General features: G+C 44.3%; 1 protein-coding gene across 6 annotated transcripts in view; it reads right to left on the bottom strand.

Moving 5' to 3' along the window:
* The window catches only part of LOC124605659 (sphingomyelin phosphodiesterase), a 403,249-nt gene that overhangs the window by 47,128 nt on the left and 331,526 nt on the right, over window positions 1–24,595 (bottom strand). For all 6 annotated transcript variants that reach the window (XM_047137535.1, XM_047137508.1, XM_047137491.1 and 3 more), the window contains exons 3-7: window positions 21,314–21,513; window positions 18,540–18,711; window positions 13,193–13,326; window positions 12,951–13,115; window positions 1,125–1,352 (exon numbers count right to left, since the gene is read on the bottom strand). In XM_047137535.1, coding sequence (XP_046993491.1) covers window positions 1,125–1,352; window positions 12,951–13,115; window positions 13,193–13,326; window positions 18,540–18,711; window positions 21,314–21,513 — 899 coding nt within the window. The remainder of the gene's footprint in view (window positions 1–1,124; window positions 1,353–12,950; window positions 13,116–13,192; window positions 13,327–18,539; window positions 18,712–21,313; window positions 21,514–24,595) is intronic.

The following is a 24,595-nucleotide window of genomic DNA, read 5'->3' on the forward strand; positions in this document are numbered from 1 at the left end:
GTGGTCATGTGTGCGCATGCGCGTGCGTGTGCGCTTTCGTTTCTTTTCATAACTGCCATTACTGTTGTGCCTATCTGCAGCTCAACGTGTGTTCTTTACAGTGAGTAGAAATCTATCCTTTTCATAATATTGTTGAAATTGTGAGAAATCTGTAAAACTCTGACTTGCTTTGAACAGACACATATAGATTAAAATACAGCTCCCAACTCTTTCAAAACATTATTTAGTAACTAAAGTATACGTATAACAGAAATGTAATCACTCTGCACAATTTAAATTACATGATCATTTCTCAATTGTACTGGAATATGCATAATTTCCACAAAGGGGACTTCAGTCATTCTGAATAAAGGGCCCTCATAAGTAAAGTACCCAAAAAATAAAAGTGTTTTTTACTGGTGACCTGGTGGTTTTACATGGTTATGTTTTCCTCTGTACTGCTCGTTGATCAACATTGTTCATTTTCTCTTGTGATACTGTCTCACAGCAAACGAATAATTGCAGACTGCACAATAGCAGTTAGTTGTAGAAAATTAGTTACATTTTATTTGTCAATACTAGCTACGTAAACATACCATAACTCAAGTCATCTTGGGCAGTTTTTCATCCAATAGTAAGATATTCATGTAGTCCTACTGGTACCTATGTATATATTCCATCTGATGGCATCAAGGACCAACTGAATTTTGACAAATTAAAACTCAATAATGTGTTGCTCACATTTGATTTATGGAGCATTTTCAATTTCCAATGATTAATCTGAATATTTTGAGCACATACAGCAGTAGCACCCTGTGTAATTTATTTTTGGGTAGGTTTCAGTGACACGTTACAATTCAAAATAGTGGATGTTCATCCACTGTCATGCTCAACAGCATTTCTCAGTTGCTTTTAAGCATTATGTTAAACATGGAACAAATTCTATTTGATGACATTTTATAGTGTAATGGTTGTTTTTCAGCATGATGCAGTGCCTGCTTTATCATAAGCATTAGAGGATTCTTTAAAATGTATTGGTGTGACGGCAGATACTTATACAATACACTCATACGAAACCATTACTACATTGTGCCAAATCAACAGCAGATTTTGAGTCAGGAAATACTAAACATGTATATACATACCGGATGAGCACTGGAAATGTGCTGAAGCATATTATCGACTGTGCGATGTGGGGTGTCACACTTTCGGTAGTCACCCCATCGTCCTGCAGCACCTTGTGGTTTCAGTGCAGGTCCATTAGTGAGCCGACAACACAATGGTTCATTGCAGTCAGCATTGGTGCCTTCCTGGTAGTATGGGTCAAAGTGAGTGTCTGACAAATGCAGTACCTTAAATGTTGATGCACCAGCCTGTGAAAAACCGTAATTACCAATCAGCATCATTGCTACATCCCTGTTTTTCAACCTCAACTGTCACAGCATATCATACAGGGACTATATCACTACATATTTTAAATAACATTACATCAAAATTATTGCTGGTGCAAGAGCCCACAGAAGAGGGGTATGAGAGAAAATTCACCTCACAGAGCTCAGTATGCAAGGCCACTGGCAGTGAATAAAAGCTTTCTATGTGGAATCAATATTGACTGTGTGCTGTAATTATCACTTTGTAATGCCCACAATGGGTTTAAGGTGGCAGGCCACCAGGGCTTTGATCGCATGAGTGCATATATGCATCATGGTAACAATCAAGACATGAGTAATTAACTGGACTATGGCTACTAGTATCGATCACCCCTCATCCTTCATGACCTGTTCCCATTATTCTTTTTTTTTTTGGGGGGGGGGGGGGGGGGAGGAAGGGGACCAAACAGCGAGGTCACTGGTCCCATTGGATTAGGAAAGGATGAGGCAGGAAGTCAGCCGTGCCCTTTCAGAGGAACCATCCTGGCATTTGCCTAAAGCAATTTTGGGGAAATCACAGAAAACCTAAATCAGGGTGGCCAGATGCGGGTTTGAACCATCATCCTCCAAAATGCAAATCCAGTGTGCTAACCTCTGCACCACCTCGCTCAGTCCTTCATGACCCCACAGTTGTTCACCCTGAATGAAATCTGACAAATTATGCACATTATTATTACTGTTGTTATTATTATTGGCAGTGGCTGTAGTTGCATAAACTCTTATACAGCAGATGCTATTAATTTCACATTCTCAAATTTATTTGGACCTAAAGATTTGTGAACACCCAGAATGTATAATCATGAGCCGCCACATATGTGAACGATATTCCATATAATGTGTAACAAGCAGAATTACTTTTCACATATGACACTACTATCATAATGAATCTAAGCACACAGACAGCAACAGAAGAAATGGTAAACAATGTTCTTAACAGTATCACTGACTGGTTTTCTGAAAATGATCTGACCACCTATTTTAAAAAGATACATCATATTCAGTCCTGCACGTCTAGTGGTACTAAACAAATGATAAGTGTAACACGTGGTGAGAAAATAATAAATACAGTGGAACTTCAAAATTCTTTCCATTCTGATGAGAATTTAAAAGGGAAAAATCAGATTTTGTAGCTCCTAAAACAAGTAAGTTCAGCTACATTTGTACCTACAATCATTGCAAATCTTGAGAAGAGACAGATCAGTATATATTTTCATTCAGTAATGTCATATGGAATAATGTTCTGAGGCAACTCATCTTTAAGAAAGAAAGTCTTCATTCCTTGAAAATATGCTGTAAGAATAAGATGTGGTGCACATGCACACAATCAATTGTAGACATCTGTTTAAAGAGTTAGGCAGTCTCACTACTGCTTCATAGTATATTTATTTACAAAATTTGTTGTAAATAATCCACTGCAGTTCAAAAGAACAATGATGTGCATAATTACAATACCAGAAGAAGAAAATAAGATTATTGATGCAACAGTAAGGTTCTCTTTAGCACAAAAGGGCTCGCACAATGACACAACCAAAGTTTTTGATCACTTACCCAGTGATATAAAAAGCCTGACAGCCAGCAACGTAAAATCTGAAAATAAACTGAAAAAGTTTTTTTCTTACAACACCTTCTATTCTGTAGAAAAATTTCCATTATTGTAACGTCTACAAGGTGGTGGGTAAGAATTGCTGACTCACATATGTACGTATTCTTTTTTTGCCTTTTTAAAAAATAATTTGTGATGTGAATATAACTTGACTCATTCCACAACATTTTATTTATCATGCAAATGGTCCATGGAACATGAAACTAACCAACCATTTGTATAATTCTGTATATAGTGATGCTGTCTTACACACCACCACAGTTGTTTACAAGCAAAGAAATCAATTTGAATTTGTGTGTCTAGCAGCCTTCATGTTTAGGCAGTGCTATGTACGCATTGCCAGCCACCTGTGCTCACTTCTCAAGTCAGTAAAGGGTTATACAGTTAGCTGAAGAGAAAGCCTTAGATTTTTCGAGCAATGGTTTTAATGAGAATTCAGCAATATTTGATGAGATACATTTTAGATAATGTTTATCAAACATACAGAGATGGATCACAAGATCGCAATAGCATACCCAACGGAAGGTAGCTGCCCCTCCCCCTCCTCCCACCCCTAGGTCAGACCTTGGGTTTGCTCTTGCAAGAATGATAACTAAAAGTGGTACCAGAGCTCATTGCACAGACCTGTTTAAAAGTCTGTGAGTTATAACTGGCACAATGTGTAGCTTATATTTTTAAAAAGTTGATAATTACTTTGTAAAAATGTCTACCTACAAGAACCATACAGAATCTGCTGCATTTAAACACTCAAAAGTTAGTCTATCAACAAGTAAAATTACAAAATAGATTAAATTATTGTTAGGAAGAACTTTCTTATGAAAATCCATTTCACATACGTTCTAAAAAAATAAGTAGTAGATTCATTTCCGTTTTGTCTTATGTTATAGTGATTGGTTGTGATTCATTTCGTTTGAAAATGATAAAAAAAGGAAAAGAGTGACTCTGTGGTCAAACCCAGATGACCACAAGGGGCTCAGTGACCATTGTGTTATCCTATGGCAGATGGCATCATTTGGATTTGGTATGGTGGGGAGTGATATCAGCACATAGCTCTCTGGTTACTATAAGCTTTCTGAGACATTACTTCTCATCCAACTAGGTTCTCAATTGGCCTCAGAAGCCCACTTGCACCCTGTTCCAGTCCTATGATCAATGAAAAATTCCAGGCATTACCTACAGTTGAGTCTAACTACCCCATGAAGCAATCCGACACACTAATTGCGGACATACAATGGAACATCATTTTTCCAACCATTAGAAAGAATAATATTAATCTCTTCTTCACTTTCCTAAGCTCAGCATCAAATTCATTATGGACTGTGGGAAATCACCCTTTCAAGCAACAGCCTACCTGATGTGTGTCATGCAAAAAATCTGTAGTCAGATGAAATTTTATTCATATCTAAGTCTAAATAAATTAGTTATACAAAAGCAATCTTCAGTGGTGAAAAGGGTAAATAACTAATAGAAACATTTGACACAACACTATGTTCAATGTGGCTATCTTTTGTTAACACAATAAATGTTCTATTTGTTAATCAGTTTCCTGCCAAGTTCTATTAAGTAGGTCTTGATGTATGGTGACAACTGCTTGTGTTACCTATTGTCACAGCTCATCGGAATATCCCAGAATTGGAGGAACAAACACACTGTCTTTAATGAAACCCCATTCACAGAAGTCTACTGAGGTTAAATCAGGTGATTATGGTGACCACACTCTGCACCGTTATATCACTCCATGATGCCTATTGGAATAACTCATTCGCATATTCCAACCAGCACGAATATTGAGATCTAATAATGTTAGGTAGGAATTAAAATTTAAGATACACCACATTCAGTGATGTATCAATCATTACTATAAATTACTTACTCTTTTCACAATTAAAGATTGCTTTAGTATAACTGATTTACAAACAGCCAGTACTTCAAGATTAATATATCATAATAATGAGTGAAAATATTCTTGTCTGGGTACCTAGTTTTCCATAGCTAAGAAAAAAAGTAAAGATTAATTGAAAGCAGAGAAAACTTTGCAATTCGGAAAAAAATTATGACATTTATCAAAGTGCATCTGAAAACATGTAAACAGAGAGCTGGGCATTAAATTGTGTGTATTAAGGCTTTTGGGATTAGCAGCAGCTACTGAAAAAGCTTCAAGTGATAGCACAAGAATGGTGACATTTCCATTACTCTGACAGAAAATACATCACTACGAAGTGAGGGTCACTGAGGTACAAATGTATGATACTACGTTATTAGTTTCCAACACATAACCCTACCACTCCCACACAATCACAGCACCAATGGTAGGGGTTCTGGAACATCTTGGTAAAAGCTTCTTTGATTGAAATGCTGTCCAGAATTACTGTCACATTCTGTTCAAACGATTCATCATCCTCCCTTTTCAGTAAAGGTTTTCATTTAGTGAAGAACAGAAGATGATGTGGCCCTGTTGACCTCCTCTTGTTCAAACAAGAAAGCTAGTTCTTTCTTTATTTTCCCTAGCATTTATCCCATCTGCTTTTCATAATTTGGCAAATTTTATTTTATTATTTAACTTTCAGATGCCCTCCCTGAAGCCACAATCATAAGGGTAACCGAAGGGTGTTATCATATTCTATATGTTGACAAACCGTACTCTCTTAGGTGGAATTTGAGGACCAGCCCAGCATTTGCCTATAAGTGTGTGGGAACCGCCTAAAACCCAAAGTCAGGCGCGCCGGTGTAGCAACAAACAGTGTGACTCACCTGCCTGTCTTTCAGGCTAATGCATTACTCTATACTAACAGAAAAGTAATAAACAAGAATGTTGCTGTGGGCCAAAAAGCAACGACAGAGAATAAAAGTCCACCATCGCTGCTCTCACATGCTCAAAACAATGTTGGAAACCGCTAAAAATGGCGTAGAAACTTTAGTCTACATAGTTTCATGTCTGTTCAAGTAATAGCGCCACGTTTTTCTAGTTCAAAATGCAGACTTGAAACATACTGAACCGTGTATGAAGCGCATGACCTTCCGTCACTGCTGAAAAAGTTACGTCTCTTTTTTGGTCACGACAGAGACTTTATGTACATGCGCCAAAGTAGATAATATCAGGCTGCTTGGACACTACGGTTACATGGGACTACTAAATCAGGATTTCGTAAACCAATTTTCCAATATCATTTATGGTCGGCCATGTAAACCCTTCAATATCGAATACGGAAATGAGGTTTGGCAGCCGTATGTCCTCTTCCGCAATCTACATTCGCTCCCGTGTGAAAACACTACTCTTTTTGAAAGATTCCTCGGTTGTCATATTCTTACTTGCTGTTAAAAATGTCAGCCAATCAGCACGGAGTGACATTCATGCCGTAAAGGGTAAGAAGAAATATTTTCAGACTGGGCAAGAAGTTATCTACTCATTATTATTTAATGAAGGGAATGAGAAACAGGAAAAACTAATTTCCAACAAGACAACTGATATTGTGAAGAAGGATCGTGAGTCGTGCTTGGGTAGCTCAGATGGTCGGTAGCCTGCCTTTGGCAGGGCAGCAGTGCTCGGTCGTCCACGCCGCTGCGCGCGTGGTATGTTTGTTTACTTCCCCGTCACCGCGTTTCTCAGTCGAACAAGCTAAAATGGCCAACTCTTACAGGACAAGCACGCTTAAGTTCACGTTTTCAAATGAATACGCACGACCCAAAGCACTGGCCATCAAACGCTTCGTACGCGAAGATGTAAGATCCCCGTGACGATCTGATCGGCATACACCTGTCATTAGCAGTGTCGTTTATAGTAAGATGACTACCGATGCTGCCTGCAACGAGATTATTCAACGGACGCGACATGGACTAAAATTTAGACACTCCGACGGCAATGTCGGGCCTGTGGATGTCGACCATACAGGACTTGGCCTTCGAACGATCCTTAGACACTCCGACGATCCGTATGTTCGAACTGCCTTTCGAGGTGACAAGATGAAGTCATCGCGGAGCTAAGCCCGTACGGAAAAGTCCACAGTCACATAGCCGAGACATGGGCACGATTTACGACGTTTACTATGCTTAATGGCGCAAGGCAAGTCCGAATAGATCTCAAACGGCACATCCCATCGTGCATTTCTATCGGCGGCAGCCGTGCGGTGGTCATTTACGACGGACAACCTCGAACATGTTCTGGTTGTGCCAAAGAAGGCCACGTCCATAATGAATGCATGCAACGCCGCATCACACAACTACGGCACGACGATACGAACACAGACAGAACCACAACCGCCCTTCCAATCACCTAAGCGGCGACACTGCACGTCCAGCCCTCACAAGACGCAGTTCATGAGCGTGTGTCTGGACCAATACACGAGGAGGCGTCACAGCACCTAGCTACCGGCAGTGCTGCCCGCTAACATGACTTAGAGCCGGACACACCTACGACAGAAGATCACAAAGATACCAGTGAAAGTTTTATGGAGACTGAAGACCGCATCATAGCATCCGCGGCTTTTGTACCGGAACGACGCAAATCTTTTCCTTCCTCAGACACCGAAACACGCTGCCGGAAGCAAGAGTTGCCCAAACGTCGAAAAAAATGCCGCAAAACATCATAATCGGCCACTGAGTCCTTTCCGCAGGACGAAGAGATGGAGCATAAATCTGACGGAGTAAGCGATAACTCTTTTTCCTCTGCCACGGCAACGTGTCATCCACAAGACGGTGAGCCGTTCAACAGAGATCGTGAGCAAGCCCCGAGCCCAGAAGCCTTGGAACATAGCACGCCCGTCGTCACCGGAGCAATTGTGCCACCTCGGTCAGTGCTGTCACCTCTCACCTATGTTGAAACTGACGGACATTTTTCATGGGCGGACGATGCTGATTTAACACCTCCACCCGATGCGGAAATGAGATCTGTTCCTCCGTTAGACCAACATTAAAATAGGGGATGTTTCAACGACGACTCCTGCGACTACTATGGACTTCCAGAATCCACCACGACAACCTTCACCAGCTACGAACCTATCGACAGCACGGAGCCCCCATGAGGCACACTGAATAGCTACTATCAACACCAATAATATCGCACCCCACGTTAAACTTCAACTGCTCCGCAACACGCTAAGAGCAGCGGACATCGACATCGCCCTGATACAACTGATTACAGCAACTTTGTCTGGTTGTTATGGACACGAGAGGTACGCCCCAGCGGCTATGCAACACACAGGCGCAGCGATCCTCCTCCTCCGAGGGAGGATATCGCATGTCTCCCGCGAGGGGTGGCTGTTACAGTTGAGGGAATAAAAATCATAAATCTCTCTGCCTCCTCGGGTAATGATAAACGGAGGGATCGCTCCCAGTTTTACGCGGAAAATATCAAACATTTATTCCTCGGCAGATACGATCATCTCATCGTAGGTGGAGATTTCAACTGTGTTCTTTAGTGTACAGACCAATACCCTCATTTCACCACATCTCCGGAACTTCGCTTCTTCGTCCGCTGCCTTACACATATCACGAGCCACTCCGCCAGGCCGACTCGATAGAATATATACCTCTGACGAGCTAAAAACCGTTCTCTTCGGCGCGGAACGTTGACTGTCTGCCTTTTCAGATTATGTCGTCTACATCTGTACCATGAACGTACGTAGACAATCTGTATGGCGCAGTGCGGGACCTTGAAAACTCAACGTAACGCTGCTGCGGGACCCTGAATGTCGACAACAGGTCACCGACACGTGCCATGCTTGTGTTCAACGCATCATGCTTTATGAGGCCACACAGCAGTGGTGGTTACTATGCGCCAAACGGGCCATCCGATGCACCTTGACACACTATGACAGAGCCAAAGCCAGGTGGAATCACCACACTACGAAGTGGAGAGGATATAAAAGGTAGACTGGCACTGGCAAGAAAAGCATTTCTGAAGAAGGGAAATTTGTTAACAACGAGTATCTACTATAGCGCTCTATACGAGCTCATGGACCATCCTCCATCCCTGGACCGTCTAAAAGAAGCTCAAAGCATCAAGGCAAAGATTTTAACCTTGACGAGATGCCATCTAGAAGGAGCCATTGTGCGAGCATGCGCCCAAGATAGGATTAACGGGGAAGAACCTTCTATGCATCATATTGTTCAAAATGTTCGCCGACGCCGACGGGCCTTAATGACTGCTTTAGACCTAGCTGATGGATGACGGCTGACTTCACAAGCTACCATTGCGGATGCCTTCACAACTCACTACGGACTTCTCTATCAAGAAGTACCTGCCGGTGTAGAGCCCGGATGGTTTAACGCTCGAATTTTACAGAATCTTCCAAGATTTGATGTTTCCACGATGGAGAGACATGTACACGACTCGATAGTTATAGGCCGATCACATTACTCAATTCCGACTTCGAGATTTTTACACGCCTTCTGGCTTTGCGACTCAAATATGTATTACGAGAAATTGTAATAATTGGGCGGCGATCATATTATACAGATTGCCCTCATGAATATCGAGATGCGATCACTGTGACAACACATTCGCGACTGTCAGGCGCTTTAATCTCCATCGACTTCAATCAAGCGTTTGACCGCATCAATCATGCATTCCTCAACGCAGTGATGGACCGGATGGCGATTCCCTCGACGTTCACGCAGGTGATTATGCGACTCCTTAGTTGGGCAAAGTCCAGGCATCTCGTCAACGGCAGACTTACAGAACCTATACGGATTGAACGCTCAGTACGGCAGGGTTGTCCTCTGTCGAAGGTACTTATGCCCTTGCGATGGAACCACTCATCTGCGGATTACGGCAACGCTTGACAGGTATTCCACTCCAGGATCATGTGTTCCGCTGCCGAGCCTACGCGGACGGTTTGGCCCTCGTCGTACGTTCGGCGGCTGACGTACAAGCTGTGATGCAGTGGATTACCCGTTACAGTGCAGGGGCAAGGAGCTCTATGAACGTCACAAAATCATGCGCCATGAAGATCGGCCGCGGCCTTCCCGCAGACAGCGTAGGCCCCTTTCAACTGGCGGACACCCTTCGCTGTCTCTCGGATTGGTGTACACGTGAGACATTCGCTGCACCTCAGTGATCAATTTTCGGCCGCCACTGTTACACATCTGGGTAAACATACAAAATCACCTACTACGCCCGCTGTATATGTGCCATTTGGCAGCCCGGATACCCCACATCGCGCAGATTCTGCCCATCACTGCGACAAAAGCAGCCAGGTGGCTTTCGGGTATTTTGTATGTTCCGGACGCTTCTTCGAAGTCCAGTATGACGGCATCTCCTTACCGAAACTGGATGGTGGCCTCGATCTGGTAAACGTGAGAGACAGGACTACGGCACTTTACACCAATACTATACTCCGGTTATGGAAAAAACAAAATGCTAGTTTTACTGGAATGCTGACCACCGAGCTCGCACCTGTTTCGAGACGCCCACCGAAGTCTTTGGCACACATCCCACCTCCGATGTCGCACATCTGCCATTTCTTTTTGGAATACAGCTACATATGCACCAAGCTCCCCAGGACTAGGAAGACGACCATCCGGGACATCTACCGCCTTCTCCAAAACCCCGTCAAAGCACGTCAACCCCAGGTTTCCTGGCCTGCAGTTTGGAGAACGATCCACCAACAATACCACGCTATTGACACCACCGCGATGTGGTACTTTCTCGTTAGCGGCAAATGTATTATAAGACAGAAACTGCATCGCATCGCGTCTAGAGCTATGTTTTGAGTGTGGGGCAGCAGCAGCTGTTTGTACCCTCGTACAGAAAATTGTGGCTTTCTATCTCCGAGTACCCTCACATCACGTCTCTCCTACCAAGCTGATATAGCCTCATACGACCTACTTTCCATCGTCTAAGTGGCACGCCATCACCTGGATAAATGGCATAGCTATCAACTACCTCTTCCGAGAGGACATCGTCGATCCGACAGACTTCTGGACATGCCTTGAAGTACACAACCACACCCTTCGGCGACATCGGCATTATCGGGTCACTTCCGAAAAATACGAGGGTTGGAACTTTAATAGTGGCAACTATTTATTTACAGCTCGTACAAAATAGATACGTGTTTCAAAGTTTGACTGACCTTTAAAGTTGTTACCAGCATTGTGTATAACCCCGTTGCCATTGATGTGGAAGTCGTATGATACTCTTAGTAGTGCCAGTTGTATTGACAGTTCGAGCGGCGTGGATATTGCGCGACGAATTTGTAGCAGTAATGAAGCGATTACCATGAAGTGTATCCTTCAGTTTAGAAATCGAGTTGAACTCACGAGGGCTTAAGTCAGGGGAGTGCAGTAGGTGTTACAGCACTCAGCAGCCTCATCAGTCAAACAAATCAGTAACAGCTTGCACTGTACATGCTTGGGCACTGTGCTGTAAAATGATGGTCAAATGGCTCTGAGCACTATGTGACTTAACTTCTGAGGTCATCAGTCGCCTAGAACGTAGAACTAATTAAACCTAACTAACCTAAGGACATCACACACATCCATGCCCGAGGCAGGTTGCTCGGTTCCAGACTGCAATGATGGTCAGATCCTGCAGAAAGTATCATCACATCTGTGTCTAAGCTGGTCGTATGTTGTGTTCCAAAAATGAACAGCATAGAGACAGAAGTGATGACACTTTTTGCAGGACCTGATCATCATTTTGCAGGATAATGCTCAAGCACGTACAGTACAATCTGATACTGATTTGTTTGACTGATGTGGCTGCTAAGTGCTACACCACCTACTCCACTCCGCTGACTTAAGCCCTCGTGAGTTCAACTCGATTTCTAAACTGAAGGATACACTTCATGGCATTCGCTTCAGAACTGCTACAAATTCGTCGGGCAATAGACCACGCCGCTCGAACTGTCAACACAACTGGCACTGCTAAGAGTATCCTACGACTTCCAGATCGCTGGCAACGGATTATGCAGAATGCTGGTGACTACTTTGAAGGTCAGTAAAACTTTGAAACACGTATCTATTTTGTACGAGCTGTAAATAAATGGTTGCCACTATTAGATTTCCAACCCTCGTACTTACAGAGTATTTTCGCCAACTCGCCTCGGAACTGGAATCTCAACGAAACGTGCCGGCCAAGACTGAACGATCCCACATTTCCCCTTCTAATGGCCAATGATAGAATGCACGTTGTTATGATGGCGCGTGAAAGTGGAGCATGGCGTAGCAAGTATTCCTAATTTCTTTCCCTTCTCTTTTCCCTTCATCATCTAATGTTTTTCTACCTTACACATGCTTATCCTATTCACGGATGGTTCTGTATCTGCAGCCTATTTGTTTTCTTTCTCATGTACTCCCCCATAGAAAAAAAAACAGAAAACAAAAGTTGGGTTGCTTATGATGTTAAGACTGTATACATATTTACGTTTACGAAAAAAAAGAAGGATGTTGAGAAAATATATTTATTTATGTGTTACGTTTTCAAGGAATATTGTTTGTTTTATGAAGAACGTCGTCTTTTATTTTCAAACAATAGAAGTTTTTATTTTTTTCTCTTTACCTGCAACATTTTGCTCGTGTAGTAGGTGTTTATTCTTTTTTATCTCTACAAGAATGTCATTTTTCTGAACATAAAAAAATAAAATCTGGTAGAGCATAAAAAAGGAAAAGAAAATAAAAAATAAAAATAAGTACGGTAGAGCACTTGAAACAATAAACAAACAAGATGATAGAGCACTTGCCCGCGAAAGACAAAGGACATGAGTTCGAATCACGGTCGGGCACACAGTTTTAATCTGCCAGGAAGTTTCACATCAGCGCACACTCCGCTGCAGAGTGAAAATTTCAGTCTGGAGCTGATATTTGATCGGGCTGGTAAAACCGAAACAGGACTAACAAGTAAATTCATCAGCGGAAATAGAATTTCCGACAATTGGTAAACATAACAAGAGAAACAGTTCGCCTAGACCCACTTCATAATGTTTATTATTTTCGTTACTCACGACGGGAACGGGGAGAGGCGTGACGGGCGGTTTGGGGACTGGCGGAAAGGCGACCTTCCACTCGTGGTACGGGTTGTACACGTCACCGCACGCGTCGCCGATCACGAAGCTGCAGATCTCCTCCGGCGTGAGCTGCACCCTCTGCAGCACGTACACCACCTCACCCTGCACCAGAATGACAGACGTGTCACGTAACAGCCAGATCGCCGAGAAACAACACAAGCCGGCTGAACTGCACTCACCCCAAACAGCTCCGTGATGCCCTCGCAGACGCGCGGTGTCTGTATTTTCAGGCTGATGCAGAACTGGTTCGTGATCTTCACGATATCATCCCTCGTTTTACCCATACGGATATAGTGCTGCAACAGTCCGGCACCTGTAACACCGCAGACATTTGGTAAGTTACACTGACGGAAAAAAAGTCGCAGCACCAAAAAGGAATTAATGTAGAGGAATGAAAAATAGGGAATATAGTTGTCTAGGTAATATATTTAAGTGATTAACTTCGCAAGACCACAGGTTAATGTAAGCGCGAGATAAGCCATTGCACATGTGAAAGCCGGCCGCTGTGGCCGAGCGGTTCTAGGCGCTTCAGTCCTGAACTACGCGGCTGCTGCGGTCGCAGGTTCGAATCCTGCCTCGGGCACGGGTGTGTGTGATGTTCTTAGGTTAGTTAGGTTCAAGTAGTTCTAAGTCTAGGGGACGGATGACCTCAGATGTTAAGTCCCACAGTGCTTAGAGCCATTTGAACCACAAGTGAAATGATGGTACATTAATAACCGGTGTAACCGTCAGAATGTTGAATGCAAGCACGTAAACGTTCGTGCACTGTGTTATACAGGTGCCGCATGTCAGTTGGAGTTCCATGTCCGTTGTGCTTGGTCGATCAGTACTGGAACAGTTAATGCTGATTATGAATGACACTGGAGTTGTCGTCCGTGATGTCCTGTAAGTGCTCGATTGGAGACAGAACTGGTGATCGAGCAGGCGATGACGTGTCAACACACTGTGAAGCATGTTGGGTTACAACACCGGTATGTGGGCAAGCGTTATTCTGTTGGAAAACACCTCCTGGAATGCTGTTCGTGACTGGCAGTACAACAGGTCGAATCGCCAGATTGCTGTCACTGAGCGGGGCAAACCACGAGTTTGCTCCTGCTGTCATACGAAATCGCACCCCAGACCATAACTCCAGGTGTAGGTCCAGTGGGTCTAGCACGCGACTGCGGTTGCTCAACAGGCCTCCTAAACAACACACGGCCATCACTGGCACCGACGCAGAACCAGCTTTCATCAGAAATCACACCAGACCTCCACCCTGCTCTCCAATGAGCTGTCGCCTGATACCGCTGAAGTCGGAAATGGCGGTGGTTTGGCCGGTCGCGGTGGTCTAGCGGTTCTGGCGCTGCAGTCCGGAACCGCGGGACTGCTACGGTCGCAGGTTCGAATCCTGCCTCGGGCATGGGTGTGTGTGATGTCCGTAGGTTAGTTAGGTTTAAGTAGTTCTAAGTTCTAGGGGACTTATGACCTAAGATGTTGAGTCCCATAGTGCTCAGAGCCATTTTTTTGGCGGTGGTTTGGGGTCACAGGGCGTCTGGTTAACAGCTGTCTTTGGAGTAACCGACGTGTAACAGTTCGGTGTGTCACTGTGGTGTCAACTGGTGCTCAAATTTCTGCTGCAGATGCAGTACTATGCGCCAGAGCCACACGCCGAACACACAGTCTTCCTTCTCGCTAGTACCTTGTCGCCGTCCGGACGCCTGTCTTCTTGCAACGGTACATTCCCATGACCACCGCTGCCAGCAGTCTTGTACAGTGATTACACACTTGGCAAGACTTTCTGCAAATATCGCGGAAGGAACGTCCAGCTTCTCGTAGCCCCATTACAAACTCAGTGGGGTGCTGATAATGGCGCCTTTGTCACCTTGAAGGCATTCTTGACTAATATCAACTCACTACGTCTAATTTCAAAGGCAACTAACGCTCACAATCGCTGCAGCATGTATTTAAAGCAAACCTGATTTGCTTCCTCACAATGGTGCTGCTAGTGCCACTCTTATGTGATTGGTGCACAATCTGAATAGACATCTTTCAGATGTAGAAACAAGCCTACCAGCTCTCGTTTCACACAGCCCCTTCTTGGTGTTGCGATTGTTTTCCTCAATGTATTTTTGGACGACTTGACGTTTTCCTGTGTCTATCGGAGAAAATTTTCCGTGATCTGTCTCATGGACCGTAATTCGATTTATTAACGACACAAAATGTGAGCCGCAGGTGGTACATAGTGAGATATCAAGAATTCTATGTCAGTCACCAAGGATATTATGACCACTGCTACACGGAACGGAAAAGCAAGCGCAGGTTATGCGATTTGGTAAGACAGGCAGCAAACAGGTATGAACAATCGGTGACGTCGCTTCAGTACGCAGCGAACTGGATATGAGTGCGACAGAGGAGGACTTGCATGGCATGGTACTTGAGAAGGAGTGTATAGAAAAATTGCATGTTGCTGGTTTAAGAATCTATCGAAAGTGGGAGAATGAATGTAAAACAGATAGTAGAGGATCAATTAAACATCTATGACTCATCCAAGAAGGTGGACGCCAGAGATCTGCAAGCTTTGTTAAGCTCAACAGGCAGTATCTGTTGCACAACAGCTAAGTTGCAATAGCACAGAAACATCGTAACAGCATCAGCACATGAAAGAAATATCGATATAAGTCAAAGACACATAACGCGAAAGTGAAAATATTACACTTTTTCGAGTTTAGAATTTTTCAATTATAGTTCGACAATTGGACATGAACCACAGCTCTGTCTCTATACCACGATATCTTTATTCCGATGTTTTGAGGAGTTTATATGTTTATTGAACAATAAGAAAATGTATCAACTTGCAAAATGGTATTCTTTTAAAGAAAAAGCTAAAGCACGGACCAAAAACATGTTGTCATTCATATCCATTATAAATGTTAAACGTGTTGAAAAAGCCAACTATAAAAGATAAATCACCCAACCGAGCCATTTGCGTATGAATCGGCACACTCCACGACTAGGAAAAGATGATGAAATAGTACTTGTTTTGCAATCTGCATGAACCGCCAATTCGAAGGACTAAACTATACAGTAGCGACGTATGTCGTACATATGAACAAATTCCTTAAATGAGTAATCTACTGATAAGAACGACTGCTGATATCGACATGCGTGACAATTCTGAGTGGTTCTAACATCACGAACACGAGCGGCTGGCTCAAGTGTTACTAAAATACTAGACTCAATAACCAGTCGTCTCTGTGCTACATGTGACTAAAATTACAAACTGTCATTCGAAACTTCGTATATTCATAGAACCAGACACAATTACGACTAACATCAGATTGTCGGCCTCAACTCTGATTTATCAAATGGTCACCGCTATAACCTACTAACCTACATGTTATCTCATGCAATAAGTAACATTTTGTAGATACGTTTGCCACAGCTAGATGTGGCAGTGTTAAGATCTCTGTTGTTGAAACGTAATTAGTAACTTTGTTCAAAGAAATCATATGCATCGCGTTTAGTATAGTCATATCGTTTCCTCGGTGCGAGTTTAGTCAAATGACGAAGTTTTATTTAGTCAATGCTCAGGTTATTCCGTACAACTGGCAAAAGGATTTTGTCTGAACAATGATGTAGGTAGTGAGGTCTTAGTGGGCAAGAGGTATTTATAGGTTTCTGTAGTTTTGGACTGTGTGGGTTCAGGTATGAAGTGATTAGGAAAACTGAATCGATGCGTCAGCGCACAGAGTAGGGATGCCTAAGGAGTGAGTATGCAGATGCGGAGAACCGAGTTTTGTCGCCAACACAGTTCGACTCCAACAGTCGTGTGACTATGATGCGGCGTAAAATTTGTCAGTAAACTTTCTATAGATTTTGATTGTTATTACATCGCTAGTGCAGACACATCCTGTTCAAAAGTACCGTGGAGTTTGTGCATGCGTTTTACAGGCATCTTAATAATTTGTATTCGATATCTTAGATGAAATGGCACTGAATACTATTGGACTTAACTGCTGTGGTTATCAGTCCCCTAGAGCTTATAACTACTTAAACCTAACTAACCTAAGGACATCACACACATCCATGCCAGAGGCAGGATTCGAACCTGCGACCGTAGCAATCGCGCGGTTCCAGACAGTAGCGCCTAGAACCGCTCGGCCACCCCGGCCGGCTCTTAGATGAACTTGGCTTGAAGTTTTGAAGAGAGATATGCAAGGACGTTTCGTTTGTTTGTATTAAGTTCACAGCTCTTATATCGCTTTTTTAAGGACATCACACACATCCATGCCCGAGGCATGGCACAGATACTTTTAGGCTCAAATGGCTCTGAGCACTATGGGACTCAACTGCTGAGGTCATCAGTCCCCCAGAACTCAGAACTAGTTAAACCTAACTAACCTAAGGACATCACAAACATCCATGCCCGAGGCAGGATTCGAACCTGCGACCGTAGCGGTCTTGCGGTTCCAGACCGCAGCGCCTTTAACCGCACGGCCACTTCGGCCGGCGATACTTTTAGGTCTTGTATTGCACTTGACTGTATTTCCGGGGTTGTTTTAATAAATTTAGTTGCAGTGTCATTGCGAAATGGCTTTCTAGTGAAAAGTATTCCTAAAAGATATCGAAACTGGAGCTACGACATGTAGCAGATGAGCGATTTTTCGCATTGTCAAATATTTTTAGGGACAAAATTTTTCTGTTCTGCTTTCTGATGATGCATATTTAATCTTCGTACATTTTTCTGGAACTAATTGGACGTACTAATTATCTACATCCTAGGTAGTAGCAGTACAGATTCCTACTGTGACTGCTTTAAAAAAATCAAAATTATTTGGTGAGGTATGTAATCCGAAGGTAATGATTCAGACTGTCGCACACAAATCTCACCTTCAGGTGAAAACTGCTCGGAATGTGTTACATTCATTGTACTGACTGGGAGAACTTTCAACAAATACTGACTTTTTCTATTACCAGTCCCGTAAATATATGGTGATACAGTCAAGTAAATCATCGCTACGACATTAACTCTTTATTACACTATGTCTCGATATTAATCAACGCTTAAAGCGCCTCTTTCTGATATGATAATTGGCCTTAGACCTTTTAGGAACTTACCAATTAAAAAAAAGTTATGTGGCTAGGGCCTCCCGTCGGGTAGACCGTTCGCCGGGTGCAAGTCTTTCGATTTGATGCCACTTCGGCGACTTGCGCGTCGATGGGGATGAAATGATGATGATGAGGACAACACAACACCCAGTCACTGAGCAGAGAAAATCTCCGACCCAGCCGGGAATCGAACCCGAACTTAGGATTGACATTCTGTCGCGCTGACCACAGCTACCGGGGGCAGACGGAACTTACCAACAAACAGACGCTTTTCCTCCTTTGACGTATTTCAATTTGCGACCGTAGCAGTAACAGTTACTCACTACTATGTGAAAAAAGGCTAATAAGTGCAATATTAATGTTTCAGCCTTAGCCTGCGCAGTATGCTACGCTCGCTCCGTAGACTTCGCTATTGTATGCATGTGCGCAGCGACTGACCTGCCTTGCAGGCGGTGCAGGAGACCTTGGACATGACGCTCGTCTCGACCTCCTGGACGACCTGTCGCAGGTTGAAGAGGCGCAGCGCCTTGTCGACGAGCCGCGGTAGTGGCAGGTTGCGCCCGCTCTGCATGTCCTCCTCCAGCTCTTGCAGCAGCCGCGTGTAGTTGATCTGCAATATACTCAGTTAAGCAAGTGAAATGTACCGCTCAGAGCGGCACAGAGCGATTTTTTACAGACATGTGGTACAACAGTCACCAGAGACACAATTTACGCTGTTCAGCAATTTTCATTTATTTATCCTCGAATGACCAGATCCAAACAGGCATTCTACATGTTTTACATTATGTTCATAACTGCACACATACTACAAAAAGACTTAAGTTTAATATGAGATACAATACTTAACTCGGAAATCTGCGTTATATTATCGTTAACCCCTGATTATAGCGCTGTGAAGTAGGATCAACTTTACTGGCGAAAATTCGCGGATCAAGATAGGGCTCAAATGTAATCGTCAGTTTACAATATAGTGACATTACGAAACAACGCTTTTGTTTTGCACAGATACAAAATGAAACAATAAAGAAGTTATTAACATGTAAATATGTAACTACGCTGCTACCACGCAGCTGAAGCTCTTAATTTCGATCTATAAGGTTAGGCTAAGGGACTCATCAGCACGTACGTAATAAGTGCAGATAATAATTGATCTCATAGGAATTCTTGGAGACGTCTCGTAATTTATGTGACTAATTTAGGGGCATTTTATAAACACTCAACAGCAGAGTAATAAACGAAAATTCGAAATATTTGCGATGGACAATTGCGTATGTTGATACTGGCACCAGCCAATAATGATTGAACTTCTCTTATAAATGTGCTCTCTCGGCTATAGTAGCAGTAACTATACAACGCGTATTAATTTTTGAACTATCGAACACTTGCCTAAACTGCTATGACAACTGCATGCGCGCTGGTGAATAAAGGAAAAATAAGCAAGAATACGGAAGTTATTTAGAAAGTTGTTATTTATTAGTTGTTGATCAGACCATTATCTCGGTTGCTCAGAGCTTGTGTTCCAGTAAAGGAACTCCTTTTCAAATCCAGGCCAATTCTAGGATTTTTCTCCCCATTGGATACTACTTACTTTACTATACTGGCCATAAAGATAATTATAACAACACTACGATTTGAAACCACACCTCTCTTTCCATTTTCCGAGCGACCTGGGCCACTGTGGTGGACAGCATTCTGTGCGCAAGAAACTTATGTGATGTGAATTATATTGTTTTCTTTCATTTACCTTAGACATATCTGAGTGTCTGGACAAGAAATGGCGAACGCATTATCGAAATTAAATGATAAAACACTTAAGCTGAGGTTTCGCTTGCAAACAACTACTGCACAGCTGTTAGAACTAAGGTTGAGCTCATCGATCCCTAAGCTTACACGCTACTTAATCTAACTTACACCAACTTACGCTACGGACAACACACACACCCATGCCCGAGGGAGGACTCAAACCTCCGACGGGGGGAGCCGCGCAAACCCTGACAAAGCGCTGCATTGTGTGACTGAAAAAAGAATGCATCAAAATGCCAACTGAAGAAAATTACATGAGGAAAACGCATCGCGGTTTTTTAAAATCAAGTATCACGTTTCCCTGGTATTTAAGAAGTTATGGGCTGCACCCATGTCTCCATCATATCTCCTGGTGGCAAAACGGCAGAGATATTTAGGAATTGTCACGGATGGGTTTCGGCAATCGTATAATAATCTCAGACCCTAAGCTTAGTTAGAACATGTTAAAATGTATACACAGCATCGCACGTACCTTCGGGATGAAAATCTTTCTACGAAGAAATTCCAGAAGCAACAGATAATGAAGCTAATAGGAGCTACAATGCAACGAGTGTGGAATTTAATAACAATGCATCTACAAAAAAAAAAAAAACAGTTACGCCTTTTCGTTGTTCGACGTAGTAACTTTACCAGGTTTTTTTTGGTATGGGGATAAATTCGAAGATCGGCTCTTTTTCTGTTTACTTGCGTCCATCTTTATAACGAGCGAGGTGGCGCAGTGGTTAGCACACTAGAATCGCATGAGGTGGCGCAGAGGTTAGCACACTAGAATCGCATTCGGGAGGACGATGCTGCAAACCCACGTCCGGCCATCCAGATTTAGGTTTTCCGTGATTTCCCTAAATCACTCCAGGCGGATGCCGGGATGGTTCCTTTGAAGGGCACGACTGACTTCCTTCCCCATACTTGACAAAATCCGAGCTTGTGCTCCGTCTCCAATGACCTCGATGTCGACGGGACATTACACCCCAATCTTCCTTTATCCCTTCATCCATCTTTATAACACGACACCTACGTTAATAAATACTGTGCACCTACAACGTACGATTAACGTTTTTGTTCGAAGCGTTATAATCGTGTCGACAGCCGATTTCTGCGGTGTTGCCGAGCACGTTTTTTGCTAACTTAGATCCTTTGGTGGATCCAGGTTTAGTGCTACAGAACAGAACGGAGTCGTGAACAGAGTCCAATTTCTGAACTGACGTCAAAACTGACCTCCAGTCAGCGATGTTTATATTATCGGCCCATAGTGTTTGAATTGGCATAGAATGACATACCACTCCAGCCACACTTCCGTTACCCCTGCACGCACGCACGCACACGCACGCGCGCAAACATATACACACACACAGACACACACACATACACATACACACACAGGGAGTGCTCTGGCTTGAGCTGGCTCGTACCTTCATCATCTCGAACTGGCGGCGCGTCTCGCGCTCGATGTCCTCCGGCGAGGGCGTGGGCGGCAGGTCGTGGGTGGCGTTGCGCGGCGCCAGCAGCGCCTGCTGCGACCGGCTATCGTTGGACAGCACCCCGTAGCTCGGCCGCCCGCCCGTCACGTCCCACGGGTCGTCGAACACCAGCGGTGGCATCACCGGTCCCGCTGCGGCATCATAGCCGTTACTCCAGAAAGCTCTTTACAAATTACACACACACACACACACACACATGTGGAAGAATATCGCGACACCAAAAAATAATTAATGTAGAGTAATGGAAGTTCGGGAATACATTTGCACATTTATACGATAAACATTGCTACATTACAGGTTAATGTAAGCGCGAGATAAGCCATTGTAAACGTGAAATGTTATATATATAATAACCGGTGTAACCGACATAATATTGAATGCACTGTGTTGTACTGGTGCCGGATGTCAGTTTGTGGGATGGAGTTCCATGCCTGTTGCACTTGGTCGGTCCCACAAGTGCTCTACTGGAGACAGATCTGGTGATCGAGCAGGCCGACACAACACGTCGACACTCTGCAGAGCATGTTGCGTTACAACAGCGGTATGTGAGTGAGCATTATCCCGTCGGAAAACACCCGTTGGAATACTGTTCATCAATGGCAGCACAACAGGCTGACTCACCAGACTGACGTACAAATTTGTAGTCAGGGTAATCGACAAGCTAACATTTTTCCCCCTAAACAGCAGTGCAGGAAAATGCCTTTCTGAAGTCAAGGTAGACGGCATCAACCTGAGCGCCTTTGTCTACAGTGCTATGGATATCATGGAGGAACAGAGCGAGCTGAGTTTGTGGAATCCATGTCGACTAAACTTGTTCCATAATTCTGCAACAGACTGATGTCAACGATACAGATCTACAATTGTGTGCGTCTTTCCTGCGGCCCTTCTCGAACACGAGAATGTGCTGTGCATTTTTCAAGTCGCAAGGTGCCATTCGTTATTCCAGCGATCTACGATAAACTGCTGCTAGAAGAGGAGAAAGTTCTTACGCATAATCTTCGTAGAATCTCACGGGTATCTCACTTAGTCCTGGCGCTATTCCACAGCTAAGCGATTGTAGTTGTTTTTCTATTTCGCGATCATTTATCCCAGTATCTGCTATTTCGGCGTTCGTACGATGATTGAAATGAGGGACTGTGTTACGATTTTCATCGGTAAACAGTTTTGGAAAATCAAATTCAGTATTTCGCCGTTCTCTCTGTTATCTTCGGTTTCGGTGGCAGTAAGGTCTCGCGAGTGAATAAATAGATGATTTCGAATCGCTTACTGATTTCATATAAGATCAAAACCTCTTAGGGTTTTTACTAAGATTGGTTGACAAAATTTATCCTTCCAAGCTATTGAATGCTTCTCTCGTTGTTCTCCTTACGCTCATTTTCGCTTCGTTCAACTTTTGTTCGTCAGCTAGGTTGTGACCTCTCTTGAATCTGAGAAGGAGCTCTCTGCGTTTACGGACCAGTTTTCTAATACGGCTATTAAACTACGGTGTGTCTTTACCATCCCTTAAGGACTTGCTCGGAACATACTTGCCATACTGAACAACGCTTTTTAATTTTTTCCATTTGCGCTCCAAATCTTCGTCCTCATCACTTAATGTTTCATTCTGACTACTCAGATACTAGATACAGATGGAGAAACAGATATCTAGAAACCTTGGCAATGAAATAATGGATATGACGGTGTGTACGGAATCATGATACAGTAACTTCTCAATCGCTCTGTACATGAACTACTGTATGTATATACGTAATAGCCGGCCCGGTTAGCCGTGCGGTCTAACGCAAACAAGTTCTCCACGCACGCGTACACCACATTACTTTACCACGCAAACATAGGGGTTACACTCGTCTGTTGTTCCCTGGGGCCGAACGGCACAATAAGCCTGAATGAGTGGTTCTGTGTGGGGCGGCGGAGGGATCAAATGGACTGCGGTAGTCGTCGTGGGGTTGTGGACCACCACGGCTGCGGCGCGGACGGAGCCTCTCCGTCGTTTCTAGGCCCTCGGTTAACATACAATATAATGTACTAAATGGTTTACATTAGTAGTATGTATTCTTCGCCATCCTCTTTGTAGCGGTTTGCACAGTACATACACTCCTGGAAATGGAAAAAAGAACACATTGACACCGGTGTGTCAGACCCACCATACTTGCTCCGGACACTGCGAGAGGGCTATACAAGCAATGATCACACGCACGGCACAGCGGACACACCAGGAACCGCGGTGTTGGCCGTCGAATGGCGCTAGCTGCGCAGCATTTGTGCACCGCCGCCGTCAGTGTCAGCCAGTTTGCCGTGGCATACGGAGCTCCATCGCAGTCTTTAACACTGGTAGCATGCCGCGACAGCGTGGACGTGAACCGTATGTGCAGTTGACGGACTTTGAGCGAGGGCGTATAGTGGGCATGCGGGAGGCCGGGTGGACGTACCGCCGAATTGCTCAACACGTGGGGCGTGAGGTCTCCACAGTACATCGATGTTGTCGCCAGTGGTCGGCGGAAGGTGCACGTGCCCGTCGACCTGGGACCGGACCGCAGCGACGCACGGATGCACGCCAAGACCGTAGGATCCTACGCAGTGCCGTAGGGGACCGCACCGCCACTTCCCAGCAAATTAGGGACACTGTTGCTCCTGGGGTATCGGCGAGGACCATTCGCAACCGTCTCCATGAAGCTGGGCTACGGTCCCGCACCCCGTTAGGCCGTCTTCCGCTCACGCCCCAACATCGTGCAGCCCGCCTCCGGTGGTGTCGCGACAGGCGTGAATGGAGGGACGAATGGAGACGTGTCGTCTTCAGCGATGAGAGTCGCTTCTGCCTTGGTGCCAATGATGGTCGTATGCGTGTTTGGCGCCGTGCAGGTGAGCGCCACAATCAGGACTGCATACGACCGAGGCACACAGGGCCAACACCCGGCATCATGGTGTGGGGAGCGATCTCCTACACTGGCCGTACACCAATGGTGATCGTCGAGGGGACACTGAATAGTGCACGGTACATCCAAACCGTCATCGAACCCATCGTTCTACCATTCCTAGACCGGCAAGGGAACTTGCTGTTCCAACAGGACAATGCACGTCCGCATGTATCCCGTGCCACCCAACGTGCTCTAGAAGGTGTAAGTCAAGTACCCTGGCCAGCAAGATCTCCGGATCTGTCCCCCATTGAGCATGTTTGGGACTGGATGAAGCGTCGTCTCACGCGGTCTGCACGTC

This window comes from Schistocerca americana, chromosome 1 (assembly GCF_021461395.2).
Source record: "Schistocerca americana isolate TAMUIC-IGC-003095 chromosome 1, iqSchAmer2.1, whole genome shotgun sequence".
Classification (NCBI taxonomy): domain Eukaryota; kingdom Metazoa; phylum Arthropoda; class Insecta; order Orthoptera; family Acrididae; genus Schistocerca; species Schistocerca americana.